We start from the raw sequence: 21,614 nt of genomic DNA on the forward strand, positions 1-21,614 counted from the left end.
TTTTGAAAAATATTTACTATTTAATTTTTCAAAGGGCGTTTTAGCATACCAAATGTAACAAAAAATAATGCAAACTTTATCGTTTGGATTTATGAAGTTTTTAAAATATCAATATTTTAGGAAATTTATAACCTCTAATATTTTTAATCTGACAATTTCTTAGAATCATAAAACATGAATTAATATATTCTGAACGATATTTGTAAAGTTTGGACTAGATCATGGTTGGTCATTAAATGGTTAGTTTTATTAATTATTGCAAATTTATTTTGATTTATTTATCATTTAAAATATTAATAATATAATATATCGGAGAGTGGGGCTAGCGGTTATAAGATATTATAAAGAACAATATATTTATTTGAATCAATGCCTATAACTATAATCTATAAATGGCCTTATTTTCAAAAATACGCTCATATTTTTTAGATTTTATTTTTTGTAAAAGTTGAAATTTTGCCCAACAAGCCCTAATAACAGGGTTAGGCAAACACTGCAAGGGACTTCCTAATTCATTAGTTTTTTTTGAGCTATAACGAATTGAAATGCATTTTTATTTAGTAATAATGATACGTATAGAATTATTTTATTATTTAAAATATCATAATACATTTGCATTAAAGCTAATCATATATAAAAATTGAAACTTAATTTTGGCTAATTTAATAAACATTTTGGACATATAAAAATAAGGATCTTAAGGAGAGATTATGATTTCCTAACGTAAATCTTAAATAAATCATACGCTGCCATGAAATCTTCCTTCCAAGATTTTGATTATTTTTTTGCCACAATTGACGTGTTTGGCTTAGCAAGCCTCGCTCTAAATTGCTTAATCATTTGAAAAAATATTTTGACAAAATAAATACTCATAAAACTTTATCAATTATGAAAGAGGGTTAAAACTTTTCTATAAAATTTAATTTATATATATAACTTAATAAAAATTAAAATTCTGTCATGTAAAAATTTTTGAAATTTTACTTCAAAATTTTATTTTTTAAACAAAATTTTTAATAATTAATTATTTCAAAAAGTTTTCTGCTTATAGATACATACTAATAAAAGCTATATTAGGATAAAATTCAAACCTTCTAGTCTATTTAATTTTAAAATAAGTTTAAGAGGTTTACCAAGTCCCGGGGTTATATAACCCCTTCTACCCTTCTTTAAATAATTTTATTTTAATTTTTACAATGATTCCTAAAATTTCTTAAAATCTAAAAATTTGATTTACTTAATTATTGCATTTTTTAATATTTAGTTAGACCCTCATTTCTTTGTGGGATGGGGACACTTTTCGTTCAAACCTGAATAAATTCAATAATATTGGACTAATCTAAGTAAAACATCTTCTTTATCCTAAATATATAAGGATATTTGAAATTATTAATATATATTTTATAAAAACTATATTTTTTTAGAAAATTGAATATGAATAAAAATTTTCTTTTGTTCCAACTATGACATACTTTGGGTACGTTGGGACACACATGGGATAGTTGGTCCGCTCATAAAATAAGGGTCTAAAAAAATAAATCAAAATCGGTATTCCAATAAGACTACATTTGATTTTATTGATAATATTGTAATATAACAAATAAGTATTGATTTTGGAATGCTAAAAAAATATATATAATTATATAAATATCTTCTTACCTTTAAGTAATGATAAGTTGACTGAGGTTTTCAGAAATTTAAGGGTTTTTCATAATCTTCTGCACAAAAGATGTTTCTATCCTTTTTATTCTAATTACTCATAACTAGTAGATGATAAAATATTAGCAAAGATGGCTTGTCTCAACTATACTAACCATGACTGAGCCCAATAACTTTATAAATATCATATAGAATCATATTAATTCCTGTTGATTCGGAAATTTTATTCTGTAAAAATTAAAATATTAAATATTTTTCCAATCATGTATGATGTAATTATTTATGTTAGGTTAAAATTTTCAGTCCTATAAAATAATATGTTCTATTTTATTCAGATTAGTTTGATGTTATTGGATTTATTAGGTTTTCTCTGCCTCCCCTATATATTAACCCATTTCGTTCCGAGGTTACTTTTTTTTTTGAATTTTTTAAAAATGATTTCTTAATTATTGTGTAAATAAGAAAATATAATCTCGTTTTTTTTAAAAATCTCTTTGTTTTCTAAGAAATTGTTGTTCTTTATCGTAACACCTAGAACTTAAAGGTGTTATAAAGGGTAAATATTTTAAATAGAATTATAATTGATTCTGAAAAAAGAAAGAACTAGGGATATTGTGAAATTAAATCATTTTCATTTCAATTTGTACTTTAACTTTAGTTTATTTTTTTTGTTCTGGTGATTTCATCAATATAAATTGATTCTTCATGGGATGCAAGCCCCATGGAGATTACCCCTTGAGCCTCAATAAAGTGAGAAATTACCTTCCTCTCTATAATTTTTTTTAAAATAAATCTCAATGAATAATTAAAATCGTTAAAAACAATCGGTAAATTTTTAATAAAAATTACTAAAATCTATAATAGCACAAAATTTAAATATCCTAGTATTTTAAGTTGAAAAATAGGGTCAAATGGTTTAACACACCTCATGGTTTAACTAGATAGGTCTCCACATAGCATAATTAGCTATAACTACATTAAATTTTAGCTTTATCTCTAACTTGAATCGACTGAGGTGGCTTTCTACTACAGTATAGATAAAATTATGATATGGGGCAGGCGCGTAACCAATGGGGGGAAAGGGGGAAATTCCCCCCTCCCCCCCACCCCCACCCCTTCCCCCCAATCAAAATTTTACAAATATTTGAATATCAATTTTCCAACATATAATTAAAAAATATTTATAAATGGAAAAATATTTAGTCAAAGAGATTGAAATTAAACGATAATTATTTTATTATTATATATATTTATTTTATTAAATTCAAAATTAGTAGTGAGTTAGAATTAATAAGTATTTTTAATAATATTTTAATTATTAATATATATCTATAATTTTTTAAAAATTTTTCATTTTTACTTCCATTTTGTAGAACAGAAGAAATAGAAATACAAAAGTTAAATAAGGCTAAGCATGAAAAAAAGTAATGTGTCATCAGAAACGATATCATTATTGAATTCAATTGATCAATCAGAGTTTATCATTGCTGCTAGTTGCATCAATAAATTATTTTTAGCTCACTACTTTGTAGAAATTTACAAAAACCAAATTTAGATTTGGTTCAGGTTATTGATCTGGCGGAAAATATATATGAACAGGTAGATACAATAAGAATGAATGTAGATAAATATTTTCATAATATTTATCTAGACGTTGAATCTAAGGCTAAATTTTATGATATAACACTAATTAAACCTCGTCTAGCACCTAGGCCATTATTGAGATGAAAATAAATATTAGCTCAACTGAAGAATATTATAAAATATCCATTTTCATCCCATTTTTAGATACTTTTTTATCGCAAATAAAAGTACGGTTTTTAGATAAAAAACAAGTCTTTAGCAATCTTCAAGTTTTATTACCCAAAGATCCTTCTTCGTTTTCTAATCCCACTATTGGTAAAATTAAATATTTAGCAAAAATTTATTCCTATGAGATTGATACTGAAATAAATTTAATCAGTGAATTCGAATTGTGTTATAAATATTTACTACGTTTAGCTACTTTACCTGAGCATGCTATTGATGCGCTCAATCGATGTAAAGAAACCTTGGCTCAATTTCCTAATATTTTGAAGTTGTTTTATATTCTTGCATGTTTGTCTATTACAACATGTACGAATGAAAGGACTTTTTCCAACTTGAGAAGGTTGAAAACATATTTACGAAGTACTGAATCTCGGCTAAATGGGTTAGCTCTGTTAAATATCCACAGAGATTTAGTTCCAACGACAAACGAAATTCTTGATGAATTGGCAACATTCCCACGATAGAAAATATTTTGTATAATATTGTATTCTATAAGAAGTTAAAAAAAACTTGTTAATTTAATTATTTTCTAGGCAATATTTTATACACACTACTATTAGTATTTTCAATAAAAAAATTATATTCTACTTACATTGTATGGGAATTTAAGCTGAGGCTAGTTTTTAAAGCAAATTTTATAAAAAAAATGACATTACACTTTATTTCAACTTTACATTTAAAAAAACTTTATTAAATATAATATACCTAACTTGAAATAATAAAAAATAGGCTTGTAATATCCATAAGCACGAATTAGTAAATAATAGAATAGCTAAAACATAAGACCCGGTCGAAGGCCGGTGGAAAGCAGGCCGAAGGCCAGGTAAAGAGGGTTTGGGGGCGAAGCCCCCAAAATTTTTTCCCCCCCTATAAGAAAATCCTGGATACGCCACTGATATGGGGATATCCCAATATTATGTATTATAGCCCATAATTTGTAAAATATATTAAATAAAAATAATCATATTTAATATAACTGAAGATCTCAAAAAGAAGCTTTAAGGGCATGTCCTGACTCGACTTATTACTAAACAAAAATTACAAAGTCAAAACAAAAAAACGAGAAGATAAATACTAAAAATAACAATGCCACCAAATACTTAAAACAAACTAAAATAGGGTGTACTAGTTCAAAAGCTCCTTAACCTATCTAAAAAGCGATAGCAAGGACAACGGCCTAATACATTTTTTCCTCAAAATTAATTCCTATTATAAAATTAATTATTAATAGCGAAATGTATTATGCCTTATTATGATTAATCATTATGTTTGATTTTATGACATTTATATTTCATGGCTAGTTGCAACCCTCATTTCTCTGAAATATATTTTTCCTTAGATTTGATAATTTTAAACATTTACATTTTTCCTAGTCTTATTTTATTCTTATTGAATTATAGCTATGGTTTATCTTACATTAGGGGGTGATAAGCCTTTTTTTTATAACTATAAAAGACTTATGAGAGTTTTCATCATGATAATAAATAAATAAGTAAGAATAGAATATTATTTATACTGCACTTGCATTTTCTTAAAAGATTATAATTTTGCTAACCCTAGCCTCTAGACTGAACTGAACCTAATTAGATTTTACCTGAACCCGAACTGTTGATGGATCAAGAACCCTGCTTTTTACGATATACCATGATTTTCATAGGCGTATTTATAGAGAAAACAAAGATAAATTTCTTTGAAAACCTTTTTTCCCCAAAATAATTGTCAAAATAATTCAATTTGTTACCTTTCTTTTTAAACTAAATAAGAATTTAGGAAAAAATATTTCATGTAAAATCATTATATCTTCGATTATACTCCCCCCTCCTTCCCTCGTGAAACATATTCATAAATATATTTTATATCGCACATTTTAAGTTTAGATAAATTGCCATTTAAAAAATTTAGGATGATTATTAATATTGGATTATAAATTTATGGCATGTTTAAAAGATTTATATATAAAATAAATCGTTTAGCTATATATGCAAGGGTTTTATCAAATTTTTAAAACTCTAATAATTTATGATGCGAGTTTTTTAAATTTTGAAATACTTTTGCCAGAATCGTATTCAAGCATGTAGGAGAAATGTGCCACAAATGGCCATGTTTGCAGACTAGTCACAACCCTTTAACTCTTCAATTTGGTCAAAATGTTTATATTTATGATATGTGCCTTACCTAAGTTTTGTTGATTAGGACATTCCAATAAAAATATATCTTACATAAACTGTTTTTAGTACATCTTTAGAGAAAAATCACGTTATACATTTTTTTTGTTTGGTGAAAAAATTACTAATTTAGGATATTGATATTTATATAAATATTATCCTTAGTCATTTAGCATAGTTCACACAAAAAATTAGAGCTTATAAGTTTTATTTATATTACATATAATGCCAAAATGATATTATACAGGTGAGTATTGTCTGGCCATGTATTGACTGGCCAAAATTCATACATTCATATTATGAAAAGCTTGTGTAAACCATACAATGAGACTTTGCAATATGCCCATATGGAATAGAATTCAAATAATTCACCAAACCTCAAGAGGTAATTTTATAAAATTATATAATACAAAACAAGCTAGAAAATCATTAATGAGATTTATCATAAAATTGTTAAAACAATGAAAGACTTTTTTAATGATATTAATTACAAATTAAAATTATCTTATAGATTATAAGTCATTATAGATTCATCAATTATAACATATTTTTTTAATGGTATTAATTATACATTATAATTACCTGCTAACTAATTATTTATAGATTTAATTATATAAATTTTTGTTAATATTTTTTTTTGATAATAATATTTGCTCATGATTTTATGAGTAATAGAAAACCTAAAGAAAAATTATTATGATTGGTGCATTATATGCAAGAAGAAATATTCCTTCTCAAGAAAGAGGAAGAGTGAATTAAACGCATTCATTAAAAAGAATAGGCGTATTAATGTATATGATGTATTTGTTTGTTATTTATGTAAATAAAAATATCATAATTTTGTCATTTATAAATTAACAATGATATAAATTGTTGTTGTGTAACCATAATTAAATTTCAAAAAATTTTAAATTGATGAATGATTAAATTATTGAAATAACCATTTTAACATGTAGATGATTAAGATAATAATTTATAAAATCATTAAATAGATGATGATATATTTAGATGTATACTAATTAAATTAGTGTATAATTAAATTTTTATATCTAAAAAAAGTAAAAATATTAATATATAGATCCTTTACAAGTATTTCATATTGTAATATTTATAATAAAATTTTAAAGAATTTTGTATGGCCAGTTAAGTATATGGCCAGTCAATACATACCATGTTTTGATTAGCCAGAAAAATAACTTTCACATAACCTCATCAAGCTTATAAATTATTATTGATAGAGCTTAAATTTAAATTTTATTTTAAAGATTAAGAATTAAGTTACACATTGATTTAAAATTTGTTTGGTTAAACCCAAATCTTAATGCCTTTTTTAAAAAAACAAAAACATGGCCATTCACGGCACATTTCTCCTGAGTACCTACTCATATAATATATAGAATTTCGTAGCAAACGTATTAAAAATTTACAAGCGAAATGAAAATTAGTACTATCAACATCGTTCTGATTTTTGCAAAACTATTTCTTCTCAGTATTTTTCATTTAATTCCGCTGAAATCAATCTTATTTTATTTCATGTTGTTTTTTTTATTTACAGAAAATACATTAGAGGTGTTGAGCCAGCTGCCTTTTCTAGCACTCCATTGAACCATAATTTTTTATTTAAAAAAAAATGATGTTCCTCTCAATAAAAAATATCTTTGTCCAATTTTTTATTCATATTTTCTATTTTATTCCAATTTTAATATGCGGGATCTAGCTAAATGGTAAATCTTTATAGAATGATTGAGAATTAAAAAACTCGGGTTCGTATTCTGCTATCTTTAATTTTTCTTATGGAAATAATGACTCCCGACAAAACCAGTTTGAATAACAAGATTATATCAAAAACTATCTAAATTTTGAAGTCATATTTTAGGTGCTCCAAATTTGATTTAATTTTCTTTTAGAAACAAAAATAAACTTAATTATATAAATATTCACAAAGGAAATACAACTATTAATATCTATTCATTTTTTATTGATTATATCTAATAATATAATTTTTAAAAGTTATACATTTCATAAGAAAATAAATCTTACTCCAATTAATAGAATATATATCAAAAATTTTTACCTAAGCATTTGCAGTTTACCTTGGCATTTGCAGTTTACCTTGGCATTTGCAGTTTACCTTGGCATTTGCAGTTTACCTTGGCATTTGCAGTTTACCTTAGCATTTGCAGTTTACCTTAGCATTTGCAGTTTAGTCAAACCCATTAAAATGTATAAAATGATGTTATTGAAAAATAATAACTCATAAATAAATTCAAGGTGAAATGAAAATAAAATAATGATGAATTTAATTATTATTAAAATAGGGAAAAATAGTATAATAGGTATATTTAATAAAGTTAATTTAGTGTTTGATTATTTAATTGTGATAAATATATTATTTTTTTATTAATTGGATATGAGTTGTATATTTTATACTTATAATATTTTCATAATAAATTTATTTTTAACCTTTTAAATCCTTTTATAATATAAGAATCAAAATTTTATTTAAAAAATTCTTTTACTTTGGGATATGAAATTTTAGACACATGTAAAACAATTAAAATAAGGGTTGTTATAAAATTGAATAGAAAGAGATTCTCATAATATTACAAAACTTTGTAGGGCCATCAAAATTTTATGGTGACGATTCTGTTAGCAATATAAAAATATAGCCTACTATGTCATGTTTTATGACTAGAGATTATTTTTAAGTTATAGGTATTTTTCTTACTAAACTTACTCCCCTCTCGCTCAAAAACTTCAAATAATATATTTTTTATGAATTAGGCATTTTTACAACTTATATATTATTATTCTAAATTTAAGATCCAATTTTAATAAATAGCCAATTTCTTTAAAAATAAAAAATGTTTAAATTGACCAAAAAATCGTTTTCTAGACGACTCTAGCCTACATCAAGCATTAGCAGATTCAATATAAATAAGGAAATCTTTGATGTTACAATGAAAAAGATAAGCATAATATTTTGGCAGATCCAATTTGTAATATAATATTAATATATATTATTTATTTATAATTTACTATATTTTTTCTAAGAAATGGCAGAAGGAAAATTATTGATTTATAACGATTTATATCGATTATCATGAAGTGAGACTTCGTCGAAGTAACCATAAAAATTAAGGGAATTTTCATTCTTGTTAAAAGATTATATATAATAACATAAGAAAAATTTATATTTCATTTTAATACTGCGTTTTTCAGTGATTTGATTGAATTTTATAAGATTTTATATGAAATATAAATAGCTTTGTTTTTCTCAAAAAAAATATAAATTAAATTTAAAATGGATTTTTTTTTATATTTTAAATATAAAAATATCCCTTTCAGCTTTAATTTTATTTTATTTTTATTATCAAAAATAAGTTAATAACTTATTGTAAAAAATAATAATATATAGCATACCATTTTTGTTTAAAACTAAAATATAAATTTGCCAATAGCTAGAAGTGGTTTATTTCAGAAAGCTTATAGTAAAATAAAATGTTAAAAAATATATTTAATAATTTATAAAGATCTAAGACTGCGTCCAGACTATTTTATTATTTCCAATAAAGTTTTTAAGTGTACAAATTTAATTTTATATGTTTTGGACCCAGTTTTAAATAATATGTATATATTTCTATTATAACGTTTTACCTCATAAAATTTATAATTTTCTTGTTCTTAACCTCTTCCGCCTTTAAAGCTTCTAATTCCGGGTCTTTTGAGACATGTTATAAGCGGGTTTATTATTAATTCTAAAAAAAAAATTTGGGGATTTGGTCGGGCCTTATATTCAAGTTGATCCTAGCTTTGAAACACATAACATCATTAAGATAAAGCTCGATGGCTTATTTTGTAGACATCCACTGGATATATTTATTTAATTTAAAAGTATTATATGTAGACTGAGATTAAGGTTCGATATTGAATATGTTTAAAATATTCTAAAATATTGTCAAATATATACATTCCAGAAAGAAAATTATAACACGAACTCAAATATTAATACGTAAATATTCCTGGACAATCTATGAAAACTTTTAATAAACGTTGATAAAACTTGCCTTAGAAACTTATTTTACCCTTTGGGGTGAAAGTGCAATATTGAATTTCAGTGATTAATATCTGGTAAAATTCAATACAATTGATAGAATTCATTAGCCATTATTTGGCTTAAATCATCTTAATTTTTTTTTCCATTTAATCAAATATTTTGTCAAATTTTTACCCTGAAATATTGTTAGACCTCAGAATTTCTAAAAAATACAATCCATTTTAAATCAACCCACTCTTTGATGTAGATTTTCGTTTCAAAACCTGACCGTCCAGGTCTTCATTCTCCCATATTCCTCAGCATTTTAGTTTTCATATCCTCACACGCTGAATTTTGTTATACTTCTTATAGATACTTTAATACTATTAATTCATCTCACATCGCAGTTTTAGACCTATGGAACAGTAAAGACCCAAGCAACGACACCACATTCCGCAATTCCGTCGAATACTTACACTTAAAAGCAGTTCGAAAAAATTCCGATCTCTCTTCCCCCATCTAAATTGGTAACAATAGGACCCCTTTACCTTTAATTCAACCCTCAACCACATGCCACCTCGTTATGAATGGTTAAAACAATACCTAGTTCTAATCAACGTTTCTTAATTACCAATGAAGAATTTAGAATCGCAAATTTGTCTTCGATTAAAGTGCGAAATAATAAACCAACGACATGTGCTCTCAACACCAATATCGACAACCTATGCCTTCCCTCTACATTGTCGTTTTTTAAAATGTAGATCATACAGGCACTGTGCTATCAATTTGATCATTAGAACGTTGAGAGCCACAGATATTACTTCCTCACTGAAATTTGGCCTCATGGCATGACCCTGGAACCAAGGTATATCCTTTGCTTATGATTATCCTAATCCAGGTCGTTTTGCCAGATTCTTATCTACTAACTCCATTATGAGAAGAGAAATTTAAAAACCTATAAACATAGACACCCAAACATTCTATTAAACATTTATGTGGTTTCAGACACCTGTGCTGTTTATTAGTTGGAACTTAAACCCTAAAAAGCAATTGGACAAGAATTTTTGATCATAATAGTTTTATTTTAAAATATGGATTTTATATAATTTGAAGAGATAGTATATTTAATTTATAAATTTAATAAAAAAATTTAAAAATAAATAATGGATATATTATATACATAGAATGTTTAACAAGTCATTATGAATGAGACAAACATAGGCGTAGCAAGGATTTTGCCGAGAGGGGGGGGGGTACTATTAGATGGAGTTTCCCTATAAATTTTATTGGGTCTTTAGGTCAACTTATTGCAGGCCTTTAAAGATACTTTTTTCTAAAAATCTTTAAACTATAGTCGTTATTTTAAAAAAGTACTTTTACTAATTTTTCTTCAAATACTTGTTTATGGTGATATATTGTATATAACTTCAGGAGGAATTGGGGGGGGGGGTTTATTTGCTTAAAATTATATTTACGAGAATAAACAAATTTTACCCTTCCCCTTATTTTCTTTCCCCCTATGGAGACAAAATTGATCATCAAATCGCTTGTTTTATTTAGTACTCGCGATTTTAACATTAAATATTGTTGTAGGTTTATAGAAAACATGCAATTTATGAATTAGTAATCTAAATAAAACTAAAATGATTAATAATATTTTATAGTATTTGTAAAAATCAATTGTATAAAGTTGAATAACATGTTTTGTTTTAGTAAATAAAAAAAATATAGAATTTTTTTTTATAATATAATTTTTAACGCAAGTTGGCGTTAAAGAGCTTTTAAAATATAAAGCATTTTTAAAAAATGATTTTTAAACGGGAAAAATAATTTAGGTAGTAATACAGTATTACTAGTGTTGTTCAACTAGTTGCATATACAAGATACATTCTTAAAAACTAGTTAAATTTAGTTTAAAAATAACATAACTAGTTGTTATATTTCAAGTAACTAATTTCATTGCAAGTTACTTTATAAATTATACATAACTAATCATTTTTTAAAAAAAATTGGATGCAAATTATCCAAAAGAATTTAAATAATGATAGGATTAAATAAATAAATAGTAACAAAAAAAATATACTACAATATAATTATTATTTGAACCCGAAAAATATATATGTAGCACCATATTTTTATTTAACTAAATTTTAAAGTTTATATTTTGCTTTGACAATAAAATATTATCAAAATTGGTTTCTAAAAGACATAGTGTCCAAAAATAGGGTATAAACAAACGTTTCTAGAGTAGTGCTGGGTGTAAGTGAGACAACAAAATTAATAAACAGTAATTTAATTTGTGGAATAATCATATAATGATGATAAATATATTTAATCTATCTTTAAATTAACTTGAATTGTAACCATAAAGTTACATTCCAAAAAATGTAACTAGTTTCAGTTTCTAGTTATACATTTTTTTGCAAAAATGTAATTAATTATTTTAACATTCTTAATTATTACAAATCTTTTGGAAATAAAAATCGAATGCTAATCTTTTTTACTCTACAAGAAAAAAAAGTGAAATTTAAAATAACTTAGTTTTGGATCAGGTATAAAGTTTTGGGTGCCAATCTTCTTGGGAAAATATTTTTTTAAATAACTTGTATTTAGACAGGAATGAGAAGTAACGCCAATTCTTGTATATTTAAAATACTAAATACAAATACTTTTTTGTATTTGTATATGGTATATATTTGAATATTTCAAAAGTATTTGGTATAAGTATTTTAAATACTAAAAAATGCAAAATATTTTGTATTTATCACTACAGACGAAAACAAATACTTTTTTAATTTTTTACTATAAATTAAATTTTAAATGCATAATTCACAATTTATTTATTTAAATATAACATTGTGACCAGAGTTAGCAAAGAAATTAATATCTGATCCCTTTAATGCTATTTTATTTTTAAAATTAGTATTTATGAAATAGAAGCTAAAGATTTAAAATTTCTTAAGATAATGATATAGAACTGGAGGAATATCAGTTCCTTTGAGTTTTTTTTTTATTAAGCTATTATATTTATAAGATATAAGAGAGAATTTGTAACACTAACAACGTTCACATCCTCTACATGTTATTTAACAATTTTAGATGGAAAATAAGGGGCATTTTTGGCATCTCTTTCACATCCTTATTTTAAAGATAGATAAGTAGCATATAGCGAGGATCACACGCTTCTAGATAAAGCACCTTCTCTCAAAAAGAAACTGAGATAATGAATTAGGCAAATGTTACATCCTTTTATATTGAAGAGGACCATTATATTAGTTTTGAAAATATATAAAAAACGTTAATAATGCTTCTAACAATGTATAGTTAGATATATTATATTATTTAAAAGATGAACGCAAATTACATATGCTAAAAAAAAATTTATTATTTTTTTAAATATATTTTTCTTTTTCGCTATTCTGCTCTGGTAAAAAGATTATTTAGGTGTGCAAATTAAAAATAGACCAAATGGGCATAGATTAAATTGTATTTTGTTTGAATTATTATACTAGTCGCTATCCTTTATTTAAAATATTTTTAAATGTGATTTATTTGTATTTTTTATATTTTAGTTATTAAATATGTGCTATATTAATAATATAAACATCCATCTTTGCATAGCCCTAAGCTAAAGACTAATGCGGTTCGCGAGTTTGATACCAAGCCTTAGCCTGAACTGCGTAGTTCGGTAAAAACTAGCAGAAATTTATTGAAGTATAAATCTTAGATTTTACTGAATGTAGTCAGTTTGTTGTATAATCAAATTAGTAAAACTGTGAATTAATTAATCAACTGGTAAAAATTTATAAAACTGAGTATTTATTTAAAAAACTGTAAAAATAATTTAAAAACCTGTGAGTATAATTATAAAAATGTGAAAATAATTTAAAGACTGCAAAATAATAATAAAAAAGTCTGCATTAAATAACTGGAAAATTTTAGATACGAATGATATCATTTACATATTTATTAGAATTTTCAAAAATGGTTAATAATAATTTAATAAAAAAAAAAATTGATAGCAATAGCATAAAAATTGACTTCAAAATGCATCCGTCAAAGTATTTGCATATAAATATTATTTTAGAAATTTTTTGATAGATATGTATTTATTTAAATTTTTTTAAAACGTACTTGTATTTATATTCAAATATCATTTTTGAAATGGATTTCTATTTATATACGAATATATTTTTTTGAAAACTTGCTCAGCCATGTAAACTGGTTAAAAAGATTTGGGTTGGGTCCGTACTCCCCCTGAAAAAATTTTCGCCTCCTAAACCTGGACCTTTGTTAAAATTTTTGGCGCCCACAAACGGGTGCAAAATTTTACCGGCCTCTCAAATTTTAAAAAATAATCAATCATTGAATTTTAATTTTATTCGCCATTAACACTAAATCTTTTTGAAAAACAAAATTCTTGGAATAATTTTAGTTAAAGATATTATTTGGCCAAATTAATTAAATAAAAAAAAATTCTATTCACTCATTAATCATATGAAAAAACAACAAACAATATCCGCTTTTTTATTTTTAGGCAAAAAGACACTAGTTTGGTAAATACATCAGTTCTCACGATGATTCTTCTCAACTTCTTTTTGAACATGCTAAGCCAGTCAATGTTAGCGAGATTTAATTAATTAAACAAGATAAAGTATAGATATTGCAAACTTGTCAGCTATTAACATAATATTTAGAAAAAATTGAAAGAGGACGAAATTCTTACATGAGGAGAATAAATACTTCATGTAACTATCCTCCTAATGAAGTTTAAGATATTAAAAATGGCAAATTACTTTCTGTCAATCACGCGATCATCGTTATTTATATAACAACATATCAAATATAAAATAATATATAAAAAAATTAAAGGAGGACAAATATTCTACTATGTAGAGGACGTTAATCTTTTTATAATGCCAATTTTCCTATGGAGTGTAAATGAACCACCTTCAGTCACCGAGAGGTACTAAGGAAGACACCTTACATTATTATAATTATATTTGTGCATAACGCAATTTAGTCAATGTTTTCATTTTTTACATTATACTTCCAATTGTTTAGAGAGACAATGTAAGATAGACAAAAATAAAATTTATTTTTAATAGCAAATAAACATAACCATTTATCTTTTAATTTATTTATATTAAAATTTAAAAATCAAAATTGTTATATTATAAGTATCATTTTATATATTTATCTTTATAAATTTTCAATGTAAATAGGAAAAAATTTCTGAGTGCCTAAATAATTGTTTTATTTCAAAAAATATTGGTCCTCCGGTAAAAAAAAAGCTGTCCCCTCCAATTGGAAATTCCTAGTTAAGTTATGGACCTGAGTGAAGTGAATATTCATTACTTTACAAGAGTAAAAATTAAAATTTATTACCAACCAAGAGTTGTGACTGGATAAAAAGATTTAATTTATCTAAAAATTTCAACTTTTTTTCCTCCCGAGTAATAAAAGTTGGCACAATTTATTTCAAACTACTCCCAAAGGTTTTGTTTAAATTCGAAAAGCAAAGGGTTAGCATAATAGTTAAAAAGGAACTACGAGTATATTGTGGGTAATACACGAGGGCCTTGATTTTTATAGGCCTTCATGAAATCACTTTTGACAAATATGTTGTCAATAGGGTTGGTTTAAATACATTCGGTCATGTGAAAAGAAACTACATAGTCATCTTTACTTCCAATAGATTGGAGCAAAGTTTATCTAATATTGTGAACAATTTCAACTGACGACTAACTTGATTAATAAAATAGTGACAAATAAATTAATCAGTGGGGATCGATTAAGCATGTTTCTTAGAATATAGTTGGTTACTAGCCACCAGGATGAATTAATGATATCATTCTCGGATCTATTATAGACTTTATCTATAAACTTAACCTCAAAATGATAAAGAAACTTAAAATTTTGTTAAACAACACAAATGTATATCACAAAGGGAAGGGGAAATGACGGGAAATCTCATCACCCTTATCAAATTGTCAGTTTAGCAAATATCATTTTAAACTAATAAAAAAATATTCTCACGTCTTTTCAGGCCCCCTTCATCCAAAAATAGAAAACAATATGTCATTATAAACCACATTTTTATTAAAAAAACTAAGTATAAATTAATAATTTTAAAAATAAGATTAAGAAATTGTTGAAATTTTTTAAAAGAGGGGGCCTAAAACTACTCAAGATTAATTCATGGTAAAAAAATATCCACCCAAAAATATCCACCCAAAAATCTCTTTTCCCTTACGAAAATTGGATACGTTTGTGAAATACTAATAGATAGCTTAAAAATTGTATCTATATATGAAGGATAAATGGATGCACTAAAAATGAATCTGGTTATAGTAACTGTTGTAGCAGTTAGAAAAAAGAAGAAATAAATTTAATATAATATACTAAATGTCAGTCATTTTTAGGACATGTTAGGGAAGAAGGGAGAATAGGAGATCACGTGATGCCAGCGGGTGAAGAACAAAGAATGGAGGAGATTGTGAAGATTTCAGTTATTGGTTATGTGTTTACCTATTAATAGTACTGTTTATATTATCGTTTATAATACTGTTTAGATTATGTTTTATGAATAAATGTGTAGTTTGGACGTTTAAATTGTTGGCAGCTGACCAGGATCGGAAGATTTGGAGTGATTCGGTTTTAAAGGTAAAACAAAATTTTTGTGATATATATATATATTATATGATAAATTTTGACAACGCATAAGTACTAACCACTATACAGGGATAAGTGAGATTAAGAGGTGAGTTTAAGGGATTCTATAATTTTGTTTAAATGTTTAGCTTATAAAGCCCAAGATAGAAAGTATGTAATGAGTATTAGGCCGGAATATGAAAATAAGATCAGGAATTCAAGACAATAATATTGGTTATATTATATGTCTATCTAGATGTATATTGTACATCCAATTTTGACAGTAGGTATGATAAGTGGCGTAGCCAGGATTGAAATATGGGGGGGGGGGGGTTTAAAAATTTTTTTGGGGGCTTCGCCCTCAAACCTCCTTATCAAAATTTGCCAATATTTTGTGTATTATACCCAGGCCAGCATAAATATTAAAAAATATTAGAATTAAAATTTTTACCAAATTTATAATTAATAAGCGACTGAAAGCATTATTTTGAAAATGTTATCAATGTTTAATAAATTGTATATTAATTCAATCTATTAGATGTAAAAAAAATTTGCCTCCCCCCAAACCTTCCAATTTTATGATCAACTCAATATATCTTATTCTATGTTAAAAATAATTATTTTAATTAAATTTTTGCACATAACAATATTTTGCAGGGATTTTATTTATTATTAACTTTATTTATTTAAGTATGTATTTATTTTAATAATATATAAAAAAATAAATTTCAAAATATATAAATTTTATACAGATTATTATATTAAAAATTAAATTTACATAACTATATTTTAAAAAAATAAAATTGTAATAAAATATGTAATTCTTGCTAAAAAAAATACAATTTAACAATTTTATTTAGTATAAACCCTTTATTTAACTATGTGTTTATTTTATATACAAAAAATAAATTAATGACGCAAACTTTACAAAATGCGCCCTTTTCATCGGCTGAGTAAGCAAGCCACTTATATTTGTTAAGCCAGGATGCTTGAAAGATTAAATTTCTTTTGCCCAAGGGCAATGGAAATTTATAACATTTGTCAGGTATCCAAATATTTTCAACAGCTAACCATTTTTCATTATCATTTTTAAAATGAAAATTTAAGTAAAGTGAAACATCTTTTTGAGAACGGTGTGGTGTTTCTATATTTTTTTTTAGATTTTAAATGATATATTTCAATATGAATTTCAATGCTAAGAGCTGAGCAGCACAAGAAAAAAATCTGGATTATAAAAAATGTATCTCAGATAGATATCAAAGTTTCTTAATAAAAATTTAAAGACAGATACAAGTAGAAGGAAATTACTATAGAATATCATTACCAATTTTAATTAATATTTTTATATTTGTAGGATACACTCATTGAAGTGAAGAAGGTAGTAATATTTAAATTATGAAAATAAGTTCCTAAATATTATAAGCTGCCCAAGATTGTAGATTTTAAGAAAATAATTATGTTCTTCACAAATAAATAATAAAAACTGTATTTTATAAACTATTCTAGTTTAATTGGTAATGATAAATCATCTGTATCTAAGATTCATTTTTTCACAACAAATCTGTATCTAGATTATTTTTCTGGAGGGCCTTCCCAACTCTGTTTGTATTGTAGATACAAGTTTTTAATACTGCTCAACTCTGTTTGACTTATAATGTACTACCTTTTGCAAAATAACACAAAAAAATGACTAACTTTAAAATTATAACTAAATATCGTACATTGTAAAATTTTAATAACTCAAAATGAAAATAATATAATTTACAAATAAAAAAAATGGAATTAAAATAACTACTATACCATCATTTGATGATTTTCCAGCCAAATCAACTGATAGCTCACATGCTTTTGTAACACATAATGTTTCTATTTTTAATTAAAAAATATTATAAATTATAAATAATTTAGAATATATACCATCATTTGATGATTTTGTAGCTAACTCATCATTGGTTTTCCCATGGAGTGGTAATGGTATGTCTGGCCTTTCATATTTGTAATTTAAAAAGAATATTCATCTTTTATAAATTGAATAAAAGAATCTAATAATTATTGAAATTTTATTTAATTTAACGTATATATTTTATTGGAATAAGAGTATCGCCTCTGATAGCGATACTCTGAGTTAAAATTTTGTTAACTTTCTCTTTACATTTTTTTTATTATTATAAAATTAAATTATCCAAAGTTTATATAAAATGAAAAAGTGATTTTTACAATTTCGTTAATGTAATAAATATCATCAGTCATTTACATAAAAATTAATACATCTGTTAAAATAAATCACTTTATCAAATAAAATATACATTAAAAAAGTGTACATTACAACACGCCACCCATTACTAAACCCAAGTGTTAGGGGTGATTGATAATATATGACCAATAATATACGAAATATAAATACACATTTGACGTTTTCCATTTACTCCAATCTATATATTTAAACATTCCGCTTATTTTGGTGTTTATAAAAATTTCGCCGAAAATAAATTATCTTGATCGACTTTATAATAAGAATTAAGAAATGCGGCTTTATGTCCATAGGAGGACGCCGTTTTAGTCGTCTCACGAATAAGAATAAAAATATTAAATAATTTCTCCAGCTACAATTTCTCTGTAACACCGTAAATTTATATTTCCCCAATTTGAATTAAGAATAGAATATATATTTTTAAATATTTCACCATAATTTTCTCCAATTCGAATACAGAATATAATGTAAACAATTTATACTCAAAATTTTCATACACATCTCCCCATTATTATCTGTAAATCATTTAATATAATTTCGAATATGATTTCGCAAACATTATTTGAATGTACTGGAATAATTTCCTTATATTCTTGAATAATTTTATATAAGGATTAATTAAATTTTTTTTTAGCGAAGTAAACAACATATACAATATCTTAACTAAAAAATGGTTTTTATAGGAATTTCATTTCTTTGAAAGAATACCAATGAATAATGTCATAGATAATATAGTAAGTTAGGTAAAGATTTCGAATAATTTGATGCATATATTTTATTCCACTATTACTTTAATAATAATATAATATAGTAAGTTAGGTAAAGATTTCGAATAATTTGATGCATATATTTTATTCCACTATTACTTTAATAATAATATTCACTTGAAAACCTCCTCCCAACAAATATCGAATAAGATTCTTATGAAAGTCTCTTTTTTTAATATTTATTATTTTATTTTATCTTAATAATATTAATTCCCAATTTTGGAATATTTATCTTTTTTTATTTTACCTTTATACTATATTAATTCCCAATTTTGGAATATTCATCCTTTTTTTATTTTACCTTTATATATTAATTCCCAATTTTGAATATTTTTATTTTTATTTTACCTTTATAATATATTAATTTCCAATTTTGGAATATTCATCCCTTTTATTTTACCCTTATAATATATTAATTTCCAATTTTGGAATACTCATTTTTTTTATTTTACCTTTATAATATATTAATTTCCAATTTTGGAATATTCATTTTTTTTATTTTACCTTTATAATATATTAATTTCCAATTTTGGAATAATTTGCCTATAGTGGCCTTCTCTCAAAGTCGAATACAAATGAGAATATACTGCACCTGAAAGAGTGATCATTTCGCCGTAGTGATAATATAGTAGGTTATAAAATTGCGAATTGTGACTGCAATAACCCTTATGGAACATTTGTTTTACATGGCACCATTTTCATATTTGTAATTTAAAAAGAATATTCATCTTTTATAAATTGAATAAAAGAATCTAATAATTATTGAAATTTTATTTAATTTAACGTATATATTTTATTGGAATAAGAGTATCGCCTCTGATAGCGATACTCTGAGTTAAAATTTTGTTAACTTTCTCTTTACATTTTTTTTATTATTATAAAATTAAATTATCCAAAGTTTATATAAAATGAAAAAGTGATTTTTACAATTTCGTTAATGTAATAAATATCATCAGTCATTTACATAAAAATTAATACATCTGTTAAAATAAATCACTTTATCAAATAAAATATACATTAAAAAAGTGTACATTACAACATGGCCTTTCTAATTGCAAGATTTAAATAAAAGATATTATAAATAATACCATTACCTTCGTCATCTGAGGAGAAAACGAAAACCAACTCAACTGATGGCTGATTTTTACTAGCAAGAGCAACATCTATATCTATATATATTTCTAATACAAATTACACAACTTAAATTTTTATGTTGTTGACGAAAAAACTTACGGATATCCATATTTAAAAATTATAAAAAATTAAAATTTACAAACTATCTATATAGTTTAAAAATATATATTTAATAATTAAATTTATAAATATCTAATTTAACTATGCCAAGCCAGAAAATATTTACAAAATATCTTTATTGTTATTTAATAAATTTATTAACTATGCCAGAAATTATTTACATACAATATATCTTTATTCTTTTATTGTTATTTAATATTTTAGTTCATATAATTTATATATATTTTTAAACGATGTGATCTTTTAAAATTAAAACTCCTTTTTTTTATAAATATATTTCATTGTGATATTCATATTCATATTGTATTATATATAATATATTATCTTATTTCTCTAAATTGAAACCGTTTTTAAATATAATTATTCGCAATAAAAAAATAATTATTTTTTATTTTATAAAAAAAAAAAAACTTAAAAAAAAAACATTTAAAAAAAAAAAAATTCAAAGGGGGGGGGGGGTTTCGACCCCAAAACCCCCCTTGTCTACGCCACTGGGTATGATCTTATTATTTGGTAGGCCTTAAGACTCATTGAATGGTGTTATAGGTATTCCGTCATAGGAATATTAGACCTCAAGATATGCAGGACAGAAAGGATTGCTAAATATTTAAATATTGTGATTATGAAAGTATATATATAGAAGTGGATTTTTGTAATAAAGTATTTGTTATATAATTATGCATTGTGGGTTTTTAAAGGGATGGACATGTGTGGGATGATTTATTATTAATTAATGTTAATATATTGTATATGTAATCCAGTTGCAAGTAAGGTTGATATATTATTAAGGGATCTATTGAGGGTGAGTTAATGTTGTTTATTTTGAAGTAATTAACCATTTTCATGAAATATGGTGTAAGGTGAATTACATATATGATATATTTAATTATTTATGTATGAATTCGATATATATGTATAAATTGGACATGGATTTATATGATATATGGGCAAAATATGAATTTGATATATATATAAATTTGTATGGATTTATATGATATATGGGCAAAATATGAATGTGA

At 24.5% G+C, this 21,614-nt stretch overlaps 1 protein-coding gene across 2 annotated transcripts in view; it reads right to left on the bottom strand.

Annotated features, from left to right (window-relative positions):
- The window catches only part of LOC135923309 (uncharacterized), a 57,436-nt gene that overhangs the window by 23,162 nt on the left and 12,660 nt on the right, over positions 1-21,614 (bottom strand). The window contains exon 1 of one of the 2 annotated variants that reach the window (XM_065457988.1): positions 8,673-8,792. The exons of the other annotated variant lie outside the window; for it this stretch is intronic. Within the exon in view, the coding sequence (XP_065314060.1) occupies positions 8,673-8,786 (114 nt within the window). The 5' untranslated portion in view covers positions 8,787-8,792. Of the gene's footprint in view, positions 1-8,672; positions 8,793-21,614 lie in introns of those variants that run through there. 2 annotated transcript variants of the gene reach the window in all.

The sequence above is a fragment of the Gordionus sp. m RMFG-2023 genome, chromosome 2, assembly GCF_954871325.1.
Source record: "Gordionus sp. m RMFG-2023 chromosome 2, tfGorSpeb1-WG-v2, whole genome shotgun sequence".
Lineage (NCBI taxonomy): Eukaryota > Metazoa > Nematomorpha > Gordioida > Chordodea > Parachordodidae > Gordionus > Gordionus sp. m RMFG-2023.